At 46.4% G+C, this 27112-nt stretch overlaps 1 protein-coding gene across 2 annotated transcripts in view; it reads left to right on the top strand.

The window, feature by feature from the left end:
* SMAD3 (SMAD family member 3) overlaps window positions 1-25597 on the top strand; it is a 66628-nt gene extending 41031 nt beyond the window's left edge. Inside the window, exons 2-9 of one of the 2 annotated variants that reach the window (XM_070953369.1) lie at window positions 7049-7242; window positions 7358-7492; window positions 8747-8821; window positions 10187-10237; window positions 13284-13496; window positions 14931-15068; window positions 20981-21125; window positions 25267-25597. In XM_070953369.1, the coding sequence (XP_070809470.1) occupies window positions 7049-7242; window positions 7358-7492; window positions 8747-8821; window positions 10187-10237; window positions 13284-13496; window positions 14931-15068; window positions 20981-21125; window positions 25267-25390 (1075 nt within the window). In that variant the 3' untranslated portion in view covers window positions 25391-25597. The remainder of the gene's footprint in view (window positions 1-7048; window positions 7243-7357; window positions 7493-8746; window positions 8822-10186; window positions 10238-13283; window positions 13497-14930; window positions 15069-20980; window positions 21126-25266) is intronic. The other variant, XM_070953370.1, reaches the window with a different exon arrangement.
* The last annotated feature ends 1515 nt before the right edge of the window (window positions 25598-27112 follow it).

Here is a 27112-nt window from a genome sequence, read left to right as displayed (position 1 = left end):
AGGAAAGAAAGAAAGAAAGAAAGAAAAGAAAGAAAGAAAGAAAGAAAGAAAGGAAAGTTCTAACTTTTTTCAGTGCAGTAAAATACAAAGAAAGAATTACAACTTCAACTTTTTGCTTCACATTTCTAATATTTCAAGCCATTTCCATAATAACAAAGTCATTCCAATCCTCAAAACCTAAAATCAGTTTCATTTTTTCAATTTCAGACCAAAAGTTCAGAGGTTGTTTCCAAATGGAAACAAAACTAGAGAATGTCTTCTCTTTAATTAAAACAGTTGCGCCATCTCTGCCAACCCCATCATTTTTACCATCCATTCTCCCATTGTGGGATCTATGCTGTGGTTTGCTGTTGCAGTACCCGAGTAACAGAATAACAGAATAGGAAGGGACTTTGGAGATCTTCTAGTCCAACCCCCTGCAGAAAGAAGCAGGATGTCCCATACCAGCGGTCCCCAATCTTTCCAGCTTGGTGGACTGGCAGAGGCGGCAGTGGGGTTCGCGAGCATCAGCGTTCGCCCACCACTTCTGCGGCCCGGTTCCGAACGGGCTGTGACCTAGAACTGGGTCACGAACCAGGGGGTTGGTGACCCCTGCCCTATACCATTCTAGACAAATGGCTGTCCAGTCTCTTCTTAAAAGCCTCCAGTGATGGAGCACCCACAACTTCTGGAGGCAAGCAGTTCTGCTGGTTAATGGCGCGACAGCTTCCTGGGTACCTGGATGAAGCTGTCCATCTGGATCCGCTCCAGTCCAGCTTCAGGCCTGGGCATAGCATGGAAACGGCATTGGTCGCGTTGGTGGATAATCTCTGGAGGGCTCGGGATAGGGGTTGTTCCTCTATCCTGGTCCTGTTAGATCTCTCAGTGGCTTTTGATACCATCGACCATGGTATCATGCTGCGCCGGTTGGAGGGGTTGGGAGTGTGGGGCACCGTTCTGCGGTGGTTCTCCTCCTATCTCTCCAACCGGACGCAGTCGGTGTTGGCAGGGGGGCGGAGGTCGACCCTGAGGCGCCTTGTTTGTGGGGTGCCACAGGGGTCGGTCCTCTCGCCCCTCCTGTTCAACATTTATGTGAAGCCGCTGGGTGAGATCATCCGTGGCTTTGGGGTGGAGTTCCATCAGTATGCTGACGATACTCAGCTGTACATCTCCACCTCAGGCCATCCCAACAATGCCCTTGAAGTAATGTCCCGGTGCCTGGAGGCCATGCGGATCTGGATGGGGAGTAACAGGCTTCGACTCAGCCCTTCCAAGACCGAGTGGCTGTGGCTTCCGGCGTCCCGATATAGCCAGCTGGTGCCATCGCTGGCTGTTGGGGGCGAGTTATTGGCCCCCACGGAGAGGGCTCGCAACTTGGGCGTCCTTCTGGATGCACGGCTGTCTTTAGAAGAGCATATGACGGCTGTGGCCAGGGGGGCTTTTCATCAGGTTCGCCTGATTCGCCTTTCTGGATCGGGACTCCTTACACACAGTCACTCAGGCACTCGTCACATCCCGCCTGGACTACTGCAATGCTCTCTACATGGGGCTCCCCTTGAGGAGCACTCGGAGGCTCCAACTGGTGCAGAATGCGGCCGCGCGGGGGATTATGGGAGCGAGGGGGCGCTCCTATGTGACGCCTCTCCTGCGTGAGCTGCATTGGCTTCCGGTGGTCTTCCTGGTGCGCTTCAAGGTGTTGGTTACCACCTTTAAAGCGCTCCATGGCATAGGACCTGGGTATTTGCGGGACTGCCTTCTGCTGCCAATAGCCTCCCACCGGCCAGTACGCTCCCACAGACAGGGACTCCTCAGGGTGCCGTCAGCCAGGCAGTGTCAGCTGGCGACCCCCAGGGGGAGGGCCTTCTCTGTGGCAGCACCTGCCCTCTGGAACGATTTGCCCCTGGAGATACGAAGGATACCAGATCTCCGGGCTTTTCGCCGTGCCCTAAAAACTTTTCTTTTCCACCAAGCAGGGCTGGCGTAACCCCCCCCCCCTTTGAGATGTTAGATTTTTAATTGTCTATGGATTTTAGTTGGGATGTTTTAAATTTTGGGCCAAAGTTGTGTAATTCTTTTAAAAAATTTAAATTTTGTATTGGAATGTTTTTTTATTTTTGGCTGTGCACCGCCCTGAGTCCAGCAGGAGAAGGGCGGTATACAAATTTATAATAAATAAATAAATAAATAAATAAATAAATAAATAAATAAATAAATAAATTGTTACAGATAGATACAGATGCAGATTAACAGAGTTGGAAGGGACCTTGTAGGTCATCTAATCCAATCCCCCACCCAAGCTGGAGACCCTACACCATTTCTGACAGATGGCAGTCCAGTCTCTTCTTGAAAGCCTCCAGTGATGAAGCTCCCACAACTTCTGAAGGCAACCTCTGTTCCATTGGTTGATTGTTCTCACTGTCAGAAAATTCCTCCTTATTTCTAGGTTGAATCTCTCCTTGGTCAGTTTCCACCCATTATTCCTTGTCTGGCCTTCGGGTGCTTTGGAAAATAGCTTGACCCCCTCCTCTCAGCGTCAACCCCCCATATATTGGAAGACTGCTATCCTGTCTCCCCTGGTCCTTCTCTTCAGTAGACTAGCCATGCCCAGTTCCTGCAACTGTTCATCGTATGTTTCAGCCTCCAATCCTGTAATCATCTTGGTTTTGTTTTTTTTTAAATTTGATTTATATGCCGCCCTTCTCCGGAGACTCAGAGCGACTTACAATGCGCTAAGCAATAGCCTTCATCCTTTTTGTATATTTATACAAGGTCAGCTTATTGCCCCCACAAACTGGGTCCTCATTTTACCTACCTTAGAAAGGATGGAAGGCTGAGTCAACCTTGAGCCTGGTGAGATTTGAACTTGCAGTAATTGCAGGCAGCAGATGTAAGTGGATGTTAATAACAGTGCTTTAGTCTGCTGAGCCACCAGAGCTCCTTCTCTGCACTCTTTCTAGAGTCTCAACATCTTTTTTATGGTGTGGTGACCAAAACTGGATTCGGTACTCAAGGTGTGGCCTTACTAAGGCTTTATAGAGTGGTTTCAGTACCTCCCTTGATCTTGACTCTATCCCTCTGTTATTGCAATTTAGGATTGCATTGGCTTTTTTGGCTGCCGCTGCACACTGTTGGCTCATATTTAGCTGGTTGTCCACTAAGACTCCAAGATCCTCTCACAGTCACTGCTATTAAGCCTGGTTTCCTCCAGTCTATATATATACTTTTGGTTTTTCTTGCTTCTCTCCTGGATTAGTTTCCCCAGTTCCTTCTTTGCTCACTGTGATTGGGGAATAAAACTCCACATCAAATAGCAGATTGAGAAGACAGGAATTCCTACGACCTGCTAAAGAAGAGCAAACAGGAATGCAGACCAAAGGTACGATCTGAAAAGAAAACAAGGCCATCACAATCTTTTTTAGAAGCTCGTGGATCTGATCCCTTCATAGGCAAGAGTAGCTCTTGACATTTATGGGGCTTTGTTTGATTGCTTTTTTGTTTTTTACGATGTTTGCTCTTTGTTGAATTGTTTTCAAGAAACTTGTTTTGATCGCTATGGTAACTTCGGATCTGCGACTGTGCAGCCAACAAATCCATGGGCAGTTTTCAAACTGGAGTGGAGTCCCCAAGGAATTGGTCTTGCAAACAATAGTTTTGCCTGTGTTTATAAACATTCTGGAGTAAATGAAGAGCAGGAGGAAGCCAAGTGCGCTGATGATTCCAAATCGTCTGTAGTAAAACAAAAAAACAGATTGGAAAGCGCTCTAAGAGAACCTCTCTCCAAATCGAAGCCAACGGATCTCAAGATGACAGAATAAGAGAATAACACAGTTGGAAGGAACCTTGGAGGTCTTCTAGTCCAACCCCCTGCTCAAGCTGGAGACCTAATTTATACCATTTCAGACAAGTGGCTGTCCAGTCTCTTCTTAAAAGCCTCCAGTGATGAAGCACCCACAACTTCTGAAGGCAAAGCCATTCCATTGGCTAATTGTTCTCACTGTCAGGAAATTTCTCCTTAGTTCTAGGTTGCTTCTCTCCTTGATTAGTTTCCATCCGTTGCTTCATGTCCTGCCTTCAGGTGCTTTGGAAAACAGATTGACCCCCACTTCTTTGTGGCAGCCCCTCAGATATTGGAACGCTACTAGCATGTCACCCCTAGTCCTTCTTTTGACAAATGCCGTTCAGTGTCAACAAGTCCAAAGGAAGCATAAAACCTGATTTAGGTTAGCAGGGACTGTTCAGAAAGTGAGCATGTCAACTCAAGCATGTGGCTGCTGCAAGCAGACCAATTCCATACGTGGATTCATTCAGGATGGAAATGAAAATACTCAACACAATAAGGTCTTTATAGACGTGGTGAGAGGCCACCGTTGACATTCCTGGAGCTGTACAGATTTGTACAGTTCTGGTGACCACAGACACCTAAAGAGAGGTCTTATAAGGCTGGGGAAGGTGCCTCCAAGAGGAACCCCAACAGCTGCGTTGTGACTGCAGGCTTTTTTAGCTTCGACAGGAGGAAGTTGAAGAGGTCTTTAAAGGTTTGCATTGTACAAAAACATGGATGGAGGGATGCTTTTCCCCCCCATCTCTCAAAATATCACTTACCCTACCCATAGAACTAAATCCTAGGGGGATTCAGAACCAATAAACCCAACCCAGGATGAAATGTGGAACTCACTTCCCTGAGAGGTGAAGGCCACCAGTTTAGAGAGCTTGGAAGGGCGAATGGTCCTCCTCCCAACGGATCAGTAGCGGCTTGTCTTCGTGGCTGTTTACGAGCTCCCGAGTCATGCAGACCGTGGAAGTGGCCAGTGGCTCTCGTCTCCCTGAAGACCTGAAATGGACGTAGTTGGCCGGTGTGTTACACAGAAAGATGGTTTTGGGGCTCATACCATTTTTGGTAAACCCCTCTTCCTCCCTCCCCCTCTCCCTCCCTCCTTCCCTCCCTCCTTCTCTCGCCTTCTCTCTCTCACACACACTCCCTGTCTCTCTCATGACCATCAGTCCCAAGTGAGATGCAGCCTTAAAATGCTTACAGAAGGGCAGAGAGAATTGGAGTCTCTTGGCTCAAGAAGCCTAAGACCATGACTTATATTAGATATACTGACTGGTTGGATTAGAATTCTGTCTGTGGAAGCTAATGGACCCTTGTTACTTCCCGGTTTGCCCCCAAGGATACCCACCCACCCACTCATCCATCTTAACGATCCAGCCCATGCTTCTTGAAGAGCCACCCACTATAAGCACACAGAGTCCATCTTGCTGAGTGCCTGGCGGGGAAGCCTTGTTTTCCCAGGCACAACACGTGGAGAGGAGGTGTTGGGACATTGGTGTGGTTTGCTTTTAGCTTGTGGGAGGAACATCCCCTTTTGCCACAGGAAGCAGCATTGCTGACACTGGACCGCAATGCTCTCCTGTATCCTTTCCTGAGCAGGGAAACAAGGGAGTTGCCAGTCAACCACCAGCATGGGAAACTATGCCAGTTGGCATCCCTTCCACCCAAATGCGGAGTCGGTGAGCCAGAGAGACTACTTAAGTGGTAGTAAGGAAAGGGTGAAGTAGGGGGTGGGGCTGCTGGGTTCTGTTGTAGTTGGCACTGGCTTCCAGGTCCATGGCAGACGTTTTCAGGCCATGCTGGCACTTGGCATTGGCAGTTCTGATGCCAACCAAGAAGATCCTTCCTGCTCAGCCATTTGGGCATCTTGTCCTCTACAGAAGTTTCCAGGTTAGCAACTTCTCGGACTTTTGTGTACAACACACAGCATAGGAGTTGTGTCACAAAATATATGGATGAGTACAAACACATGAAGTTAGAGGGATTTTGATCTCAACTGTTAACACAAATCTGACGGAAAAATCATAGTTGTTAACAGTGTAAACGTGATGGCGAACACAAGTCCAAAAATACTTATTTTGGCAATTTAAGAAGAAGTTTGGCTTTCTTAGATCAGCATAGAGAGTCATCCTATGCCGATATAAAAAAATCAAAACTGCAGCGTCAACCAGGGTCTTCAAGAGACATGGTCTTTGCTGATTTTTAAAAGGGTCTTTATATTATAAAAAGCCCAGATTTAATAAGGTAGTTGCATATTAATACTGTATGATTTTTTTTTGTTAAGCTTTATTTTACTTTTATCACTATTATATGTCTGTTTGCATCTTCCTGTTGAATTGTTTTCGTTTTGCAAATTTACAAATTGAAAAGTATAAAAAGGCCCTGTAGTGTAGCTTTGGGGGTGGAGTGGAAACACCCCCCCAAATAAACTTCAGGTAACTTTGCAGTAGGCTTGGTTTAAACCAGTGTTTCTCAACCTTGGAAGCTTGAAGATGGGTGGACTTCAACTCCCAGAATCCCCCAGCCAGCGCTGCTGGCTGGGGGATTCTGGGAGTTGAAGTCCACCCATCTTCAAGCTACCAAGGTTGAGAAACACTGGTTTAGAAGGTAATAAGATCTTAGTCTTGTAAGCAGTCTTTCTATTTCTCCTAACCCACCCCACCCCACCCCGTGCATTTCTAGTGATCCAGTAGATCCAGTAAATATGGAGATCCGGTAAATGAGTAGCTGACTTGTTTTGGATTAACAGCTTCTGGTTATTTCAAGAATACTTGTCGATCGAAAGGTCAGCAGTTCAGCAGTTGGAATCCCTAGCGCCGCGTAATGGGGTGAGCTCCCATGACTTGTCCCAGCTTCTGCCAACCTAGCAGTTCGAAAGCAGGTAAAAAATGCAAGTAGAAAAATAGGGACCACCTTTGGTGGGAAGGTAACCATGTTCCATGCGCCTTTGGCGATGAGTCATGCCGGCCACATGACCACAGAGACGTCTTCGGACAGCGCTGGCTCTTCGGCTTTGAAACGGAGATGAGCACCGCCCCCTAGAGCCGGGAACGACTAGCACATATGTGCGAGGAGAACCTTTACCTTTACTTACCTTTAATAGTTGCAACAATTTAAATATTTATTATTTAATATCTTTAATCTTAATTTTTGATGGTTTACCACAATTTTTAAAGGCAAACGAAGACCTTCTCGCCAAGACTTGTCTCCAACGGTGCCTTTTCTCTCTAAATTCAGGTCGCTGGATGGTCGGCTGCAGGTCTCCCATCGAAAGGGTCTCCCACACGTCATCTATTGCCGGCTGTGGCGGTGGCCAGACCTTCATAGCCACCATGAACTGCGCGCCATGGAAATGTGTGAATACGCATTCAACATGAAGAAGGACGAAGTGTGTGTGAATCCATATCACTACCAAAGAGTGGAAACACCAGGTAGGGCCAACCCAGGAGCCCCTAGGGAAGGGGGGGGAGCGTAGGGGTCACATTGCCAGAAACCTGGAAGCCTCAAAGTGGGGCTGCATTTGTGACCGGCTGCTTTTGTCCTCAGTATTACCTCCGGTTTTGGTCCCACGACATGCGGAAATTCCAGCCGAATTCCCTCCGCTCGACGATTACAGCCATTCCATTCCCGAGAACACGAATTTCCCAGCTGGCATCGAACCTCAGAGTAACTACATTCCAGGTATGGTGTCCCCAGGAAGAAGAGAGAGAGAGAGAGAGAGAGTGGGAGGGGGCTTCCTTTCAAGCCCCAGGAACCTCTCTTCACTTTGGCACAGAAGGCTTCAGGCAGTGGTGAAATTCAAAAATTTTCCCTACCGGTTCTGTGGGTGTGGCATGGTGGGCGTGGCTTGGTGTGTCGTGTGACTGGGTGGGCGTGGCCAACTTTTTTTTTAAACTTTTTAAAGCATTTTTTAACTAAAATTTTTTTTAAAAAAATTGTGATGATCTTGCAGCACAGCTGATTGTCACAGCTGATCACTGGAATTTTTTTTTATACTTTTTTAAAGCATTTTTTTTACTACCTATTCGCCCCAACCGGTAGTAAAAAAATGCTTTAAAAAAGTAAAAAAAAAAAAAAAGGTTCCGATGATCAGTGTGACAATCAGCTGTGCCGCGCGATCGTGGGAACCTTTTTTTTTTTTTTACTTTTTTAAAGAATTTTTTTACTACCGGTTCGGGCAAACCGGCCCGAACCAGTAGCATTTCACCCCTGGCTCCAGGTTTTCTCACAGGCAGCAGGCAAAGAAGAAAAATGCCCCTTCTCTTCTCCCCTCCTGCTATGTTACCCCGCTAATTATGGGTGTGAGAGGAGGATCCTTTTGAAAAGTATTGGGAGACCTTCCTCCCTTCTGGTGGACTTCCTGCTCCAGGGCCTCCGTCTGGTTATCGACACCCCCAGCTCAGTTTCTTTTCAGCCCTGACCCTCCACTATTCCTTGGTGGGCGCCACATCTGCTAGCGCTTATTTCACAGCCAGGTGGTAAGAAAGATTTGGTTTATAAGCCCTTCCCTTATTTTTTTATTTTGCAAAGACCAAACCTTGACCTGAGTTGTTTACTCTTTTGTGCTTGTCTTTTGGGTCTCTCTAGCTGTTACATTTTGTAGGCAAGAGGAGGAAGAGGAGGAAGAGGCCTTCTCCTTCATGGTCCCAGGCTACAGATTCCTCCCCGCCCCCCCCTCGGAGCTCTCCTGACTTCTCCTCTTAGAAACGCAGCCAAGAGGCATCTCCCTTTGCCAGGCTTTTAATAATTTGTTAACGTTTTTATTAGTTTTGAGTCATGCTTTCGAACCTGGTATTTTGGATTTTGCTTGGCCTATCTTGGGACCTTGACTGAATAGAAAAACAGACTGGAAGTCTTGATAAATAGCTCGGTGCGGTTGAGAATGGCACGGCCGTTTTGTAAAAGCTCTATTTTAATTTTCCTCCCCCTCTTCAGAGACACCGCCTCCCGGATATCTGAGCGAGGATGGAGAAACCAGTGACCATCAAATGAACCACAGTTTAGATGCAGGTAAATCAAACAACCAGAAATGATTTTTGTGGGATTTTAGAGGCATTGTTCTCTTGTCTCGCAACTCATCTCTGGCCAGGTCTTGAAAACTCATCCCATCCCTAAGAGGATTCCTTCCTCCTCCCTCTTCCTGGTCTCTGTGATCTTCTCCCACCACTTCCCCCACCCCCTGGTCTAAATCAGGGGTCTCCAACCTTGGCAACTTTAAGCCTGGCAGACTTTTTTTATTTATTTATATTTCTATACCGCCCTTCTCCCGAAGGACTCAGGGCGGTGTACAGCCTATTAAAAGCACAAGACAAACATCAATTAAAATTATTTAAAATTATTAAATAATTCGGCTCAATTTAAAACCCCAGAAATTTAAAACACCCAATTTAAAATTATTATGTTGATAGCCCGGCCTGGGGGAACAACAACTCCCAGACTTCAACTCCCAGCTAGCAACTTTGCTAGCTGGGGAATTCTGGGAGTTGAGGTCCGCCAGGCTTAAAGTTGCCAAGGTTGGAGACCCCTGGTCTAGATCATTCTCTCCTTCTCTGCCCAGGAGTTATTTTTCCTGCTGCAGCTGATGTTGACAAGGAAAGCAGCACTCCTGGGTTCAATTCCAGCCATGTAGGGAGGAGATGCACATTGAACAGGGCTTAACCCCAGCTTCTTAGCTTAGTTAGGCAGCAAAAAATAAATCAAATTAAAAAAAAAAAAACCTCTTCGATGGGCGATTCCTCAAGAAAAATATTAGCCTGAGAGAGCCACAGCTCATGGCTGGGGAGAATGGCACTTGTACTGCTGATATAAGCCACAAAACATGACAACGGTATCTGAAATAGCTATTTATCATCAGAAATGACTGAATCGGAATACAAATTCTGCTTCTCTCCCAGTTTAGTTCCATGTTTGCCATCTGCAGTTCTCCAGAAGAAAAAGTGGAGAAGTCCATAAATAGAGGGAGGCAGATATTTCTTGAATTTGTTTGGCAAATGAACCTTGTTAAAGTTGGGGGTTTTTTGTTGTCACAAGTCTAAATTAGAGGAGGTGGCATAGCTTTGCTTTCTGCAATGTTCATCCAGTTCTAGAGCAATCGGGACACACCAAACGGAGCAACAGCATTTCAGATCCCTTTTGGGACTCTAGAACTGTAACATAGAATTTCCTTGAGGAAGTGTTGTGGAGATTAATGAGACCCGCACTTAAAACTTAACCAATTTGTACACTGCACCAAAACACTTTGGCTTAGCACATGAAGACAATTCCTGTGGTTTATTCAACAGATCACAATTATGCAAACTTTGGGTTAGTGCAATGTGTGATCTGAATCACATTCTGTCTCAGAGTTACTTACTGAATTTCCTTCTGCCCCGCTAGGTTCGCCAAATTTATCTCCGAATCCGATGTCTCCTGCACACAGTAATCTGGGTAAGTGTAGCATGATGTGGAATCTTTGATTTTTCCCCCCCTGGGAGCTGGAGGCAGAGAAGGCAAAGAGGGTGCTGCAGAACTGTAGCTTTAATTGGGAACTGTTGTGAAAAAAAGACTCAACATTTAGCATTCTCATTCCACTTCCACTCCCAGTTAATAGATTTATCAGGTTGTATTTTCTCTTGAAGTTCTGCCACCTGTTTCTCTCTGGGACAAGATGAATGTACGTATCCTAAGGAAGCAATCCACTCTGAGATCATTTCCAGTTCTCTTAAAAAACTATTTTGGTTCCTGATTGAGAAAACAGATGTGCGGCAGCAAGCCAGCTCTTGAATCTTGCATGAATATGATTTAAGTAACAAATGTCTTGTGGCATTTAGCTCGTTCTTGTCAACATCCACTGACAAGAGGCTCACAGACACAAATAACATTTTGCTCAACTCAGCTTGGCTCGGAGATGCTGTCCATTCAACCTCTATCAGGCTGCAGTCCAAGTCCTCATCCACCATTCAGTTGTATTTATTGACAAATCTGGAAGTTGTTGTCATTTTCAGTCTTTCAACCCCATGTTGGGTCATCCAATGAAACTTTAGGAGTGGTGGATTCAAGGCAGATGCACTGATGTTCTTCACACACTGCAGAGTTAAAACTAAAATATGGTGGGAGCTGACACCTTTGATGACTTTAAAAGAGAATTATGCCAACGAATGGAGAACAAAGCTGGTCATCAAATGTCTTTCTGTAGCAATTTGCCTCTTACTTTCGGTACAGAAGGTTCGTGTATTTTGCTGGAATGTCCTTGGTCTCATCTTCTCAAAGTTATGAGCCCTGGTGGCACAGCGGTTAGAATGCAGTCTTGAAGGCTAATTCTGTCCACTGCCAGGAGTTCGATCCTGACTGGCTCAAAGTTGACTCAGCCTTCCAAGGTTGGTAAAATGAGGACCCAGATTGTTGGGGGCAAGAGGCTGACTCTACAAACCGCTTAGAGAGGGCTGTAAAAGCACAGTGAAGTGGTATATAAGTCTAAGGGCTATTGCTATTGGCCAGGATAGGAGCAAAAGCTGGACTTCCAGGCTGATCCACCACCTTTTTATATGTCTATTCTAATTAGTAGCAATTATCTCCAAATCTTTGATAAAAATTGCTTTCGGACAAGCTTGCCATGCATCATCACTCTGCAATGTGGCAGCAGGTCCAAACTCCATCATCAGCCAGCTGCAACTCTTCCATGCCTTGGAATGATGTTGAATGACCAGCAACATCTTTGGACAGGGGTCAGATACATGAAAATGGTCGCCACTGCAATGTGACTAAAGCTTCTCTACTTCTTCATGCGATGGTGCACATACCAAAGTCATGGTTAGTTGTGTCACTGTGGTCATCATCTTCATTTTCTGACTGTTCCCACGCCACTGTGCACAGCATGGGAGAGTTTCCCAGAACATCCTTTTTCTGGACCAATGAATTCTGCACATTGCTAAGAAGAAGCCAGAAGGTGGCTTGATTTTGACCTCACAATTTGTGTGTATCTGCCCGTCACACTTTGCAAACCAAGTGCTATATTTTATATTTGAAAGCATAATGTCAACCCAAAATGATGGTTTATTCAAGAAACCATGATTTGATTAACTGGAGGGCATGTATTGAATGTGTAGCTTGATTGAGGGATGCCTTTAGAACTGAGTATAGCGCATCATTAGCAATATAATTGCTTGTAATGCAACCTTTCCTCCTCCTGGATCTTACTAGACTCCTTGAAGAACTAGAAATACAGCTACTCCTCAACTTACAACCACAATTTCTGATCCTAAGCAAGGACGTTAAGTGAGTCTCACCCGATTTTTCGCCCCTGCTACAATACTGTTAATAATATTTAACAGAATAATAGAGTTGGAAGGGACCTTGGAGGTCTTCTAGTCCAACCTGCTTGCTCAAGGAGGAAACACTATACCATTTTTAGACAAATGGTTGTCCAATCTCTGAAGCTCTAGAAAGCGTGCAGAGAAGAACAACAAAGATGATTAGGGGGCTGGAGGCTAAAACATGAAGGACGGTTGCAGGAATTGGGTAGGTCTAGTCTAGTGAAAAGAAGAGGAGACGTGATAGCAGTCTTCCAATATTTGAGAGCTGCCACAAAGAAGAGAGGTTCAGTCTGTTCTCCAAAGCACCAGAAGACAGGACAAGAAGCAACGGATGGAAACTAATCAAGGAAGGAACTAACCTGGAATTAAGGAAGAATTTCCTGACAGGGAGAACAATTAACTAGTAGAACGGCTTCACTCCAGAAGTTGTGGGTGCTCCATCACTGGAGGCTTTTATTTATTTATTTATTAATTTATTAATTAATTTATTTATTTATTTATTTAATGATATTTATATTCCGCCCTTCTCCCGAAGGACTTGGGGCGGCTCACAAAATAAAAACCACAGAACAATAGTTAATAAGTTAATTTAAGTTAATTAAAATAAACCAATTAAAACCTTTAGAGAACTAAAAACTCCCAGCAGATCAGACGATTTGTTGGAAGAGCCATGTCTTCAGGTCCCTGCGGAAAGAGCGGAGGTCAGGGGCCGTCCGGAGCCCGGTGGGTAACCCACTCCAGAGGGTCGGTGCGCCCACAGAGAACGCCCTCATCCTGGGCACCATCAGCCGACATTGCCTGGTCGATGGCACCCGGAGGAGGGCAGCCCTATGTGAGCGCATTGGACGGTGGGAGGCCGGCAGAAGGTGCTCCTGCAAGTACCCCAGGCCCATGCCATAAAGGGCTTTATAGGTAAGTACCAGCACTTTGAAGCACCTTTTAAGAAGAGATTGGACAGCCACTAGTATGGAATGGTATAAGGTCGTCTGCTTGAGCAGGTGATCAGACTAGAAGACCTCCAGGGACCCTTCCATCTCTGCTGTTCTGTTATTCTATTATTCTGACTATCTGTACACATTTTACTTATAAACCGAGGACTATCTGCACACATTTTTAAGCGGCTGGCAAAACTGTACATGTGAGAAGAAGCAAACTTTATCCTCTCCACTTTTTTCTTGTAGATCTCCAGCCGGTCACCTATTGTGAACCGGCCTTCTGGTGCTCCATTTCCTATTATGAGCTCAACCAGCGAGTGGGAGAGACATTCCACGCTTCTCAGCCCTCAATGACCGTGGATGGATTCACGGACCCATCAAATTCGGAGCGCTTCTGCCTCGGCCTGCTTTCCAATGTCAACCGCAACGCAGCTGTGGAGCTCACCAGGCGGCACATTGGTAGCCTCCATTGCCTTGTCTTTGGGAGTGGGGGCTGGAAAGGGGGGCAGGGGGTGGAAGGGACTCAGGCCCTGCGTAAACAATGGACTCAGCCAGGAGAGTTTAGCCTTTAGGACACCATCACTTTTTTGCTTACCTTAAGTTGGGGGTGGGGAACTATGGCCCCTTTATGATCTGTGGACTTCAACTCCCAGAGTTCCTCTCAGGCATTCAGGAAGTTGAAGTCCACAGGTTGTAAAAGGGGCCATAGTTGCCATGCTGGCTCAGGAATCCTGGGAGTTGAAGTCCACAGGTCATAAAAGAGGCCCCTGCGTAACGTGATGTTGCATATTTAATTACACAAGGCCGTCTGGCTTGATTTCTTGTTTATATAATAAACTTAATGTTTGGAAGGCATTCACTTTTCTGTGATCTTCACACAGGCACACTCTTTAACTCTGTTTATTACAGCTGGCTCTCTCAGCAACACAAATGAAAAGCTGGACTCTTCCACGGGATGAGAGCAGCGACTTTACAAACCAGTCTATCAAAATCTCCTATCCAATTTTGAAAAAGTTGTGTTTCTTAGTGGTGCTCTTTTTGAGTCATGTTAACAAATCAACATTTTTGTCCAGCAGGCAGCGATTTCTTGGAGTCAATGAACAGAGGGAAACAAATAGAATTAGCTGCCATGCTTTCGAGATTCAAACAAAAAAACAACAACAACCCAAACTCTGTTCCATCTGTAGTGATTTCATCAGTTTTGGCCTTTTTTAAATAATGGAATTTCCATCAGTGCCTCTTCCTGGAGACTACAGAAAAGAGGGCTGACTTATTAGAAAGCCATTTATGGCCTAAGATAACTTGCATGTGATAGTGGCTACAGCACAGAGAAGGCACATTCCAGATGTTTCAGACTATACTTCCCATCAGCCTTTAGCCACGTTGGTGAGAACTTAAGCCCCAAATTCCTGAACGGCATCAACTTGCCTATCCCTGGGATGCAGAGTGGGTCAACTTCTGTCCAGCTCTCAATTTCTCCTCCCTGGGTGACCCAAGACAGGTAATTCAGCCCAGCCTTCTCACTGCATGGCCATCAGGATACCCAAAGGTGTTTTTCCAGAAGGCATCTGGATTTTCTTAGTTTTTCCTTGAAAATGTTTCACCTCTCATCCAAGAAGCTTCTTCAGTTCTGGATGTTATGTGGCCATGCAGCGAGAAGGTGCCTTTTGGAAAAACGACCTGGACCATTGAGACTCTCCATAGATAGTCAAGATATGTTACCAAGCACCACATAAGTTGCTTTTTGGAAGAAGGGTGCAAAGCTCTTCCGTGCCTCTTGCTGCCAGGGGGGGGGGGGGGGAGGGAGGGAAGATTCAAAGGAGTCCTTCTGGGCTTTCAAAAAGAGATGGAGCTCTGTCTTTGCTATCCTGATGCTGAACCTCTGTTTTCTAGGGAGAGGAGTAAGACTGTATTACATTGGAGGGGAAGTTTTTGCCGAGTGCCTTAGTGACAGTGCCATATTTGTTCAGTCCCCCAACTGCAACCAGCGTTATGGCTGGCACCCAGCTACCGTGTGCAAGATACCACCAGGTAATTTATTTTGACTCTGCTTCCCTTTGTGTTTCATGTTTTTCTCTGTCACTTCTGTCCAATGAGTTGGCCCAGAGGACTGACTCTGTGGCAGTGAATCTGTGCAGTGGAGAACCACAGTAGGATTTCCATAGGAGATTATGTTTGTTCGTCTGTCTGTCTGTCTCTCTCTCCCTCCCTCCCTCCCTCCCTCCCTCCCTCTCTCTCCACATTAGCTGCCACTTCTAGGAAAAATGAAACACAAACTGTGTTGTTGTTCTTAGAAGTCCGTATTGGCATGTCGAATGCAAGATTCGACTTTTCAAGAACTTGGGTTTTCTGGAAGACCTTATCCAGTTTTGCAAAACAATTTGCATTCATCTCCTTTTTGGATCGGTTTAAACTAGTTGATAGCTCTGTTGTTGGGTGTGATGGAGAATTAGAAGGAGATTTTTTGTATGCACTGGAGTTGCAAGGAGAATTATGTCCAAGAATCTCTGAATAAGGGGCAGATCTAGGTTTAGACCAGGAGTGAGCAACTATGGCAAGTGGACTTCAGTTTGGAGAAGTTGGGAATTCTGGGAGTTGAAGTCCTCAGCTCATAAAATTGCCCTGGTTGCCCACCCCTGGATTAGACCTTATCCAGTTGGTGTCCTTCAAATGTATTGGCACTGCAGTCAACATATGTATCAGTGGTGGGTTTCAAAATTTTTTACTACCGGTTCTGTGGGTGTGGCTTGGTGGGTGTGGCATAGTTTGATTGGCATGGCTTGGTGGGCATGGCAGAGGAAGGATACTGTAAAATCTCCATTCCCTCCCCATTCCAGGGGAAGGTTACTGCAAAATCCCCATTTCCTCCTGATCAGCTGGGACTCGGGAGGCAGAGAATAGATGGGGGCGGGGCCAGTCAGAATTTTTACTACTGGTTCTCCGAACTACTCAAAATTTCCGCTACCGGTTCTCCAGAAGTGGTCAGAACCTGCTGAAACCCACCTCTGATATGTATGCACAACTTAGATCTAGACAACAACACATTGCTTTTCTTTTTCCTTGCATTAAATCTCTGTATTCTCACATAGCTCAAAATCTTCCTTAGAATATTTGGCTAGCTGGACCCATGCAGGGAATCCTAAAAGGCGAAATACTACTATTGGTTTTATGATACACATCCAAATCTGAACAACTTCTATGAAGGAAGCCCAGTTTGAACCTCCTGTCTCTTTTCACTTTAAGAAAGATAGTTTCAGCCACTAAGTAATTTTTGGATTTCTTGGTTAAATCCCCAGTGCCAGAAGTTGTTTGTGCTGATGGGTTAGATAAGTAGCAGTTTCTATTGAAGCTGACAGGAACATTTCAGATGATGAGCATTAAAGTAGGAAAGCAAAACAGGTAGTCCTCGAGTTATGGCCACTCATTCAGCAACTGTTTGAAGTTAAAAAGGTATTAGAATAGAATAGAATAACAGCGTTGGAAGGGACCTTGGAGGTCTTCTAGTCCAACCCCCTGCCCAGGCAGGAAACCCTACACCACTTCAGACAAATGGTTATCCAACATCTTAAAAATTTCCAGTATTGGAGCATTTACAACTTCTGCAGGCAAGTTGTTCCACTGATTAATTGTTCTGTCAGAAAATTTCCCCTTAGTTCTAAGTTGCTTCTCTCCTTGATGAGTTTCCACCCATTGCTTCTTGTCCTGCCCTCAGATGCTTTGGAGAATAGCTTGACTCCCGCTTCTTTGGGGCAGCCCCTGAGATATTAGAACACTGCTATCATGTCTCCCCTAGTCCTTCTTTTCATTAAACTAGACATGCCCAGTTCCTGCAACTGTTCTTCATATGTTTTAGCCTCCAGTCCCCTAATCATCTTTGTTGGGATTTCTCTCTGCTTCCGTTTAATGGCCCACTTGTTTTAGGATTACCACAACAGCTGGGACTGCCTGGATTGGTGTGGCCAAGCTATGTGGTCCCCTGGCGTTGTAACTAGAGGACTTCCTGTATCCCATCATTTTACAGATCCCAACAGTAATAAAAAGAACAGCTTTAGCTTAGTAGAAACCTTTTTCTCTTTCTCAAAATTACGTGTCCTACTCTACTTTTCACTAGTTTTTTTGTTTTCTTCTTTTATTTGTGAAAAGCTTAACCAATTTAGCAATAAGAAACAGCTTGCCTTGAATATTTTAAAACACTTGGTCCTATGACTGAAGATGCACTTGAAAGATTTGAGTGTTGTCTCTTGAGATCAAACAAGCTATGAAAGTGCTAGAAATACGGAGCTGGTTTGGGGGAAAATCTGGTGCCGCAGACCTCATGAACTGCAATCGCAAATGTTTTTTTTTTTGTGGTGTTTAATTTCAGAAAGAGCTGCCTGTGTGTTTGTGTGTGGTTTTAACCCAGGAATGTTGTGTCTCTTGCTCTTCCATGTCAGTGTAACTCTGGCCTTGATTGCAGATCAGCAGATCCTGCCTGCTGTTTTTTGGCGCTGGTTCAGAGCTGAAGCATGCAAGAGAGGCTGAGCCCTGAACCAGCTCCGAAAAGTAGCAGGCAGGATCTGCTGATCTGCAATCGAGGCCAAAAAAGCCAACATAATCAGAAGGATAGAATCATGTGAAGTGTTAATACCACTTTATAAGGCCTTGGTAAGGCCACACGTGGAATACTGCATCCAATTTTGGTCACCACAATATAAAAAAAGACGTTGAGACTCTGGAAAGAGTGCAGAGAAGGGCAACAAAGATGATTAAGGGCCTGGAGGCTAAAACATAATGAAGAACGGTGGCAGGAGTGGGTCTAGTTTAATGAAAAGAAAGATTGGGGTGACACGATAGCAGTCTTCCAATATTTAAGGGATCTTACAAAGACAAGGGGGTCGCGCTATTTTGCAAAGTACCAGACGGTAAGATAAGGAACAATAGATGGAAACTAACCAAAGAGTGATGCAACTGAGAAGGAAGGAGAAATTTCCTAATGGAGAGAGCAATCAGTAACAGTAACAGAGTTGGAAGGAACCCTGGAGGCCATCTAGTCGAACCCCCTGCTCACGCAGGAGACCTGTACTAGGAATTTGAACCGCCGACCTTTCTGATTGACAAACTCAGTGTCTTAGCCACTGAGCCAGCTAGTCAATCAACCAATGCAAGCAATCAATTAGCCTTCAGAAGTTGTGGGTGCTTCCGTCACTGGAGGCTTCAGAACGGGTATCGGTGGGTTCTTCCCGGTTTGGCCCGGTTCCACCGAGCTGGTAGCGGTGACGGTATGATGTCACCAAACCGGTTCTGCCCTCCCTCCGCCTCCACCCCGTGTTATTCTTACCTTTTATTTGGCCCCACCCCCAATCTATTGCTGCCTCCTGAGTCCCAGCTGATGGCTAGAGGGGAAAAAACTGTTTAAACTCTTGCTCAGGGGCTTCAAAAACCGCCCTACAGCTGATCAGTGTTAAAAGAAAACAAATGAGTAGACCGGTGCCTGCAAAAATAAATGGGTAGACGGGTACAGCTCTGCAAGCAGTTAAAAGCCTGGTAGACCAGTACCTCTGCTAAATCCTAAATAATTGTCACATGACCATCAAGCCATGCCCACAAAATAAGCCACGCCCACAGAACTGGTAGTAAAAAAATTTAGAACCCACCCCTGACCGGTATGGACGGGAGATTGAATGGAGGCCAAAGGAAGCAGTTAAACTGGAAGGAGACATGTCTTTACTGACCACTTTGTTGTTGGGGTTCAGCGAGGTGGTTTTGCCACTCCTGCATATTAATTTCAGACCGGTTAAGAAATGAGAGGGTCCCCAAAGAAAGATCTATTTTAATTTACGGGGTTACTTATACGAGGAGACCTTGACTTACAACACCAGCTGTTTAGCGACCATTCAAAGTTACAGCGGCACTGAAAAAAAGTGACTTGTAACATGGTCCTCGGACTTACGACTATTGCAGCATCTCCAGGGTCGCGTGAACAAAATTCAGGCACTTGGCAACCGGGATGTATTTATGACGGTTGCACCGTCCTGGTCATGTGATCAGCAGTTGCGACTTTCCCAGTTGGCTTCTGACAAGCAAAGTCAATGAGAAAAGATGGATTTGCTTAATGACCATGTGATTCATTTAACAACTGCAATGATTTGGTTAACAAGCGTGGCGAAGTAGGTTGTAAAATTGGGTGCAACCGCCTTGCTTAACAATGGAAATTCTGATTTCAGTTGTTGTAAGTCAAGGACTAGCTGGAGCTTGCTGGCAGGTGTCTAAAAAGACATTCTCAGAGGTTGCCCCAAGGTGTACCATCCATCCCTTCTTCAAGGACCGAGTTCTGACCTTTCTCGCTCTGGGAATCCTTTTGACACCAAGGAGACCTGCTGAAGATCTTCTGGTCTTCAGCCATGAACCCTAAATAGCTTTAAAGGCTCTGCCGACATCTCTTGATGTCATTATCGCTCTGAATAGATGAGCATCTGCCCTTGAAGCGGCCACCCAAAATTCAAATAACAGAATAACAGAGTTGGAAGGGACTTTGGAAGTCTTCTAGTCCAACCCCGTGCTCAAGTAGGATTGTAAGTCATGAGGTCTTTTGCTCCTTTATTGATCTCCAGGTAGATGTTGGCTATTACTGCCCTCCCAAAAAATCTTTGAAAAAAACACTGAACTGTTGACCATGTTGGCTGCTATATTCCCAGCCTACATTGTCTAGGCTACAAGGCTCAGTAAAAGGCAGGCCGACCTAGGGATGTCCTTATGGGATATCCTTACATTTGTACAATAGTTTGCAGTGTTGATCTTGGTGAGCCTTCTATACCAGGGGTCTCCAACCTTGGCAACTTTAAGACTTGTGGACTTCAACTCCCAGAGTTCCTTTGCTGAACTCCCAGAGTTCAGCAAAGCTGGCTGAGGAACTCTGGGAGTTGAACCTCCACAAGTCTTAAAGTTGCCAAGTTTGGAGACCCCTGTTCTATACTGCTGCAGCAAAACTGCACAGACACATCAGAAAATGCAACACCAATTTTTAAAAAGGACGCAGTGAGAACACAAAATTATAGGGTGGTCAGCTCAACATCCCTTCCAGAGAACTTGGTAGAAACAGCAACCAAATTAAGAAAAAAGAACGAGGCACAGTGTAGCCTACCCTCCCGGTGCTTCTCAGCCTTGGCTACTTGAAGATGGGTGGGCTTCAACGCCATGTTGGCTGTGGGATTCTGGGAGTTGAAGTCCACCCATCTTCAAGCGGCCAAGGTTGAGAAGCCCTACCCTAACTTTTGCTGAAGGGAAATAAGCAGAGAGTCCATAAAAGTAAATCCTACCTCATCAACCTCCCACTTCTTCATTTTTTTTTTTAAAAAAGAAATCTTTATTCCAGCAATCTCTAACTTGAAATTCCCCAGATCATCAGGTGTATTGGACTTTTGCTCTCTGTTTACAGAAACACAAAATAGAGTTGGGTTTTTTTAATAAAAGAAAAGCTTTAAAAGATTATCTGTCCTTCTGATAATTTCTGACCTTAGTGAATAGCTAACATTCATAATGATTAATATATCCCTGTTTGATGTCCAAGGTGGCCTCTTACAGAATTATTAACCCAGCAACTAACCAAATTAAAATATATTATGACATCACAGCTCTTTGGCATTTATCCGTTCGCTAGCAGAGCAAATACTAACGTGTATCTTGCAGCTTCCCAAACCTCACATTGCGAAGAAGAAGCTCTTGATTGATTATTTAATGGGAAATTTACTGTTGAAAGAAGGTTGTCTGCTTTTTAGAAAATAAGAGAGCTTCCATTTTTTTAAATTCTAGAGTTTTGTGTATCCATTTCACTAACCTTGAGGGAGAGTATTGTGTCTTGTCTGTGGTGAGCTACTGAAGGACACAACAGCACACAAAGTGATGCTGTTTGGGAAATACCTGCTAACGTTGGTCCTCTTGTTGTCTTCGTTCTCTGTCCTCCACAGGGTGTAACTTGAAGATATTTAACAACCAAGAATTCGCAGCCCTCCTGGCTCAGTCTGTCAACCAGGGCTTTGAGGCCGTCTACCAGCTGACACGCATGTGCACCATCCGGATGAGCTTTGTCAAGGGCTGGGGGGCCGAGTACAGGTCAGCATTTCAGTCCGGGAATGGAAGGAGAGCTCTGGGGGGGGGGCAGAATTACTGGGGGGGGGGCGAAGGGGGCTTCCTGAGTCCTCAGCTCCTCTGGGATTGATTGGGTGATTGGGGGGCTGAAGGCTAAAACATACGAAGAACATTTGCGGGAATTGGGTATGTCTGGTCTAGTGAAAAGAAGGACTGGGGGAGACATGATAGCAGTCTTCCAATATTTGAGGGGCTGCCAGAAAGAAATCAAAAGGTCAACCTAATTTTTGAAAGCACCTGAAGGCAAGACAAGGAAGAATGGATGGAAACTAATCAAGGAGAGAAGTAACCTGGAATTAAGGAGAAACTTCCTAACAGTAAGGAGAATTAACCAGTGGAACAGCTTGCCACCAGAAGTGGTGGGCACTCCATCACCGGAGGTTTTTAAGAAGAGACTGGACAGCTACTTGTCTGGAACAGTAGAGAGTCTCCTGCTTGAGCAGGGGGGTGGACTAGAAGACCTCCAAGGTCCCTTCCAACTCTGTTCTTCTGTTACTCCTGGGCCTCGAGATGGCTGGGTGAAGAGGCAGAGAGACGACCAGCAATGTGGCCCTCGAGATGATGCCGGAAGGAATGGTTTCAGCTGCAATTCGGAGCGCTGGATGTTGTCCTCTTTATGATGGCCATTTAGGGAATTGGAGGGCAGGGAGGAATTTTTACAGGGAGGTAGAAGAGGGTTGGGAAGAGGCCCCAAGGTGGGAGAGTGGGGGTTGAATGCACGGCTTGGGTTGTACCAAGTGGAGAAAGCACAGGACCAAGACTGTGCCATCTGCAAGGACCCCAGGAAGAAAGCATCTCTGCCAGTGGGAGGGGGGGGAGGGAAGGGGGAATCCTGGCCCTGCTTCCATGAGCTCCTGGGAACGGACGGCAGCTGTGGCTTCCCAGTGCTGCTTCCCATCTCGGCCAGGGAAGGAGTGGGCGCCCAGACCTCTCAAATTACCTCTCGCAGCTCCTCCAGATGTCTGGAGTCCATCTTGCTTTGCTGTTGGCTTGCTCCCTTCTCAGGCTGCTTTGGGCCTTGGCTGATGGCCAGGGTGTCTAATGAGCTCCAGATGTGCACGCTGCTGCCGCCGCTGCCTTGGGTGGGGCTGAGAGGCCTCGGTCCTTGAGAAGAAACAGCTGGCCAGAGCACGTTCTGTGCTTGTGCATTGCAACTGGCCCCCGGCTGCATGTTAAGCAGGGGTCAGCAGGGCCTTGTATCCCTTGGTCTCCATCCCAGGGCTGCTCCCCTCCCTCCCTCCCTCCCTCCCTCCCTCCCCTTGGAGGAATCTCTCATGTCTTCGGAGGGGTCGCTCTGGGGCAGAACCTGGCTAAGCACGGCCTCTCACCAGGGGCTCTTCCCAGGCACTTGCAAACCACAGTCGGTGGCCTGACCGAGCCGAAGGCCTTCTTGCTCGGGTGTCTGAGTCACGCAGCACCAGCCTGATCTCTCAGGAAGCAGAACGGGAAGACGATGGGCTTCCTCCTCTATTGTTCTTCCAGCCGCTGCTGGCATTCAAGGAATGCTGCGGGGGATTTCTGAGGTTGTCAGTGGTCATCAAGACAACGGCCTGGACTTGGTGCAAAGGCCTCTTGAAGCCATTTGCACAGCATCTGGGAACAGCCAATGTCCTGGCCTTTATCTATTGTAAATCTCACATCTTTTAGGTTCCACCCAGTACTCTGAGTTTAATGCAGTGGGAGATGGGGAGAGAAGGGTCCCTGTCTGATCTTCTCCCAGACGGGGCTCTCTCCCTCTTCCGCTCATCAGGATGCCCTGTTCTTCCTGGTCGACAGAAGCAGAGCATGTGGCAGGGGCTTTACAATAGCCCGCTTTGACTCAGTTGTCCCAGGGAGCAAGTAGGGACTTCTCCAGTTGGTAGAAGACTGGATTAGATGATTGCCAAGGTCCCTGCCAATCCTGCAGAGATGTGCAGTACTTGGAGCCAGTAGGCATAGGTGCTTGGGATCTGGCACAGACCTCCTCATTGCATCTATTGGCTGCTTCGGAAAGGAGCTGGGAAAATGCCTGCTTGAGTTACACTGGTCTTAAGAAGATGTGTGATTGCAGCCTGTGTAGGTCTCTGAGATGCCTCCTGAATTTAAACAGCCATTCTGCTGAGTTGCGTGGCTATCATGCATGCCTAGGAAAATGCCCGGCTCCTCTAAGGAGCTGCCAATGGATACAGGAAGGATGCCCGGGCCAAACCCAAAACACTTTTGTTGCTCTAGATCTGATTAGCGTCCACCTTGAAAGCATCTAGCCAAGTTCTTGGCCAGAGCAGCAGTCCTCTCCTTCCTTCTGACACCCAAATCAAGCAGACTATTTCTTTATTTAGAACATATTTCTTTATTTAGTTCAATTTATATGCCGCCTTTCTCCGAAGACTTAGGGCGGCTTACAATGCATTTAAAAAACCATTATAAAAACATTTAAAAATTAAAACATTAAAATCCATTCACACCATTCATGGCCGGATCTCACAAGATCGCAACAGCGAGATCAACGGCCCCAGGCCTGCCAGAAGAGCCAGGTCTTCACCGCTTTTCAGAAGGCCAATAGGGTGGAGATGGTCCGGACCTCAGGGGGTAACTGGTTCCAGAGAGCTGGGGCAGCCACAGAGAAGGCCCTCCCCTGCGGGCCCGCCAGCCGGCATTGTTTAGCTGACGGGACCCGGAGGAGACCGACTCTGTGGGATCTTACCGGTCGCTGGAAGCTATGCGGTAGAAGGCGGTCTCGAAGATAACTTGGCCCTGAGCCATGTAAGGCTTTAAAGGTAATAACCAACACCTTGAATTGCGCCCGGAGACCGATAGGGAGCCAGTGTAGCTCACGGAGAATTGGTGTAATGTGGGTGTATCTAGGTGCACCCACTATAACTCGCGCGGCTGCATTCTGGACCAACTGTAGTCTCCGAACACTCTTCAAGGGTAGCCCCATGTAGAGCGCGTTGCAATAATCTAACCGTGAGGTGACAAGGGCATGAGTGACTGTGAGGAGAGCTTCCTGATCCAAGTAGGGTCACAATTGGTGCACCAGACGAACCTGTGCAAAGGTCCCCCTAGCTACAGCTGTCAGATGTTGTTCCAATCTCAGCTGTGAGTCTAGGAGGACACCCAAATTGCGAGCCCGTTCTGAGGGGGGCACTTTCTTTCCCCCCAGAACCAAGGATGGACAATCAGCATGGTCTTTAGGAGGCAATGCCCACAGCCACTCGGTCCTGTCTGGGTTAAGTCTGAGCCTGTTGACTCCCATCCAGACCCTCACGGCCTCCAGGCACCGGCCCATCACATCCACCGCATCACTGAATTGACGTGGGGTAGAGATATACATAGAACAATAGGTTTGGAAGGGACCTTGGAGGTCTTTTAGTCCAATCTGTTGTCCAAGGCAGAAGTCTTATACCATCCCAGAGAAGTGGCTCTTCTTAAAAACCGCCAGTGATGGAGCATCCACAACTTCTGGAGGGAAGCCATTCCATTGATTAATTGTTTTCACTACTGGGAAGGCCTGCAGAGCTAATTTTGAGATTAGGGAAGAAATGAGCCAGATGTTGAGGGGGCTACTAGCAGAAAAGATTCCAAAGGAGAGATTCAACCTGGAAATAAGGAGAAATTTTCTGACAGTGAGAACAATCGACCAATAGAAGTTGCTTTCGGAAGTTGTGGGAGCTTCATCACTGGAGGCTTTCAAGAAGAGACTGGACAAGCCACCTGTCTGAAATGGTGTAGGGTCTGCTTGGGCAGGAGCTTAGACTAGATGACCTACAAGGTCCCTTCCAACTCTGTTAATCTGTTAAATCCTGAGATCAGAAGCATCTCTGATGCTTTCCAAAGAGGAAAACATCAGAGATGAGCTCAAAAACCCCACCTTGATTTCGTTCAACATAAGTTGGAATAGAGGGAAACTAGGAGGGGCTTTTACAGTTCTTTGTGTGTGTGTGTGTGTGTAACTTACAAAAAAGCCCATAATGTCTGCTTCTTCACCTGCCCAGCCTCAACAGGGAGAGATTAATCTCCTGCTGATCAGGAGGAAGAGAGGCAATTCTGGGTTTCAGTTTTGGTTCTCTGCTCTCCTCCATGTTGTCATGGAGATACAATGGTCCTCTCTGTGTTTCCGTTCCAGGCGGCAGACGGTCACAAGCACTCCCTGCTGGATCGAGCTCCACCTGAACGGCCCCTTGCAGTGGCTGGACAAGGTCTTGACGCAGATGGGCTCCCCGAGCATCCGCTGCTCCAGCGTGTCTTAAAGGATGAGGAAGGTGGAACCAGGTCAAATCTTGAGCAGGGACAAAACAGCTCAGCCTCTTCCTTGGTAATGTACAAAAAAACAGAACGGAAATGAGCATTTAGGGTAGCGGCTGTGTCCTTCCAAGGCCCGGCCCTTCCTTCTGTTCAGTGAAAGATTTTGTTCTATATCCTTGATGGGAGCAAAGACTTCCTCATAATGTTCATGTGTTCAGAAGATCCACCCAAAGCTTTGAGATGCCCAGGCGGGTCCTTCCGTGGACCACTGGAGGAGAGCCTCGGCTACATAGGCAGCTTGAATTTCTAATTTAGGACAGGCAGGCTGTGGCTGATGGGCTTTGCAAGACCGGGTGGCACTTGACAACAATTCTTGGGAGGCTAGAGAGCAAGGAAATGGTTCTGCCTCCTCCTTGCCCTTCCTTCTTCCTACCTCTTCGTGCGAGAATTTCCACTTTGTACCGGGCACATGGGGAGAAGAGCCAAGACATCTTCTAATATTTCTTTTTGAGCATCCACCTGGGCGACTGTGTGTTTTTCTCTGCCAACCGTTTGGAGGAGGGGATTTTCCTCATCTGCAGCCCCGACTGATAAGGTGCCATTAATTGAAGATGAAGAGGACTCGTGCCCCAAGGAAGGAGCTGCCTCCTCTCGGACATGGAAACGGATGCTTGAACTGACGCTGGGATGATCTCGGAGCTAAGACCTCCTGCGTTAAAGCCAAGTGTCCCCAGCTCATCCCTCACCCATCAGTCCATATTTTAAGGTTGCTTCTCCTTTGGACTTGCTTGGAACTGGCCGCTTCTTCCGTGCTGACCTGCTGGGCTCACGATCCCATCTTCTCAAGAACCTCTGAAGGACTCTGAGCATCCAGAAGGAGAAACCTTTGGAAAAGCACGCTTGCCTGTCCTGCTTCCAAAACTGCCTCTAGAAGCATTAGCTGGAAAGGAAGAAGACAGGCAGCCAGAAGTGTTCTGGAGCAAAATCGGCCAGGAGAAACTTACGCGCCTTCCTTCCTCATCAATAGGATTTCCTTGGCCATTTGACTCATCTGCCAAAACGGATCTTTTCCACCCATCAAATCAGAACAGCCTGACCACAGCACGGCTCCCAGATGATTTAATTGACAGTTATTACTGTTTTGATTCTTGTAACTAAGCAAACATCTGTAAACAGATTTGGAGCCATGCTTACTGTTCTTCAAAGCAGTTGTGTGTGTGGGTGTGGGTGTATTTGTGCAAGAGTTCTACAGTGGCCAGTAATTCTGGTTAGTACGCTTTGTGATTGTGAGGGCGAAATCCGTGTGCGGTGTCTTTGTGATCAGAAGTAAGTGTTATTCATGCCAGTCAACCCATCTGGAGTTGTTCAGTAATTTGGACTTGTTTCTAGATTCTCAAGACTTAAAAAAATCAAACTTGGTAACCAGTCCCCAGAAGCTGAGAATCCATTATTTTTCCTCAGAATTGAGCAGATTAATTAAAACCTAAGAAGCCAAAATAGCATAGAACACAATTTGAGATACCTTGTGGTAAAGTAACTCAAAGCATTTAACTGTATTGAACAGGTTGTATGTCTGTTCAGCATGGCCAACCGGCAAATATTTGGGAATGCAGATAAGAAATACCATTTCAATTTCAGATTAATGTCTTGACAGATGATTTAAAGTTCAGTATGGTCGGCCTTCAGAAACAGAAATGGCTGCCTCATTGCATAAAATGAGTGGAACT

This window comes from Pituophis catenifer, unplaced genomic scaffold, assembly GCF_029215685.1.
Source record: "Pituophis catenifer annectens isolate HBS135680 unplaced genomic scaffold, rPitCat1.0.hap2 SCAF_14, whole genome shotgun sequence".
NCBI lineage: Eukaryota > Metazoa > Chordata > Lepidosauria > Squamata > Colubridae > Pituophis > Pituophis catenifer.
This window is presented reverse-complemented; position numbering and strand designations above follow the sequence as displayed.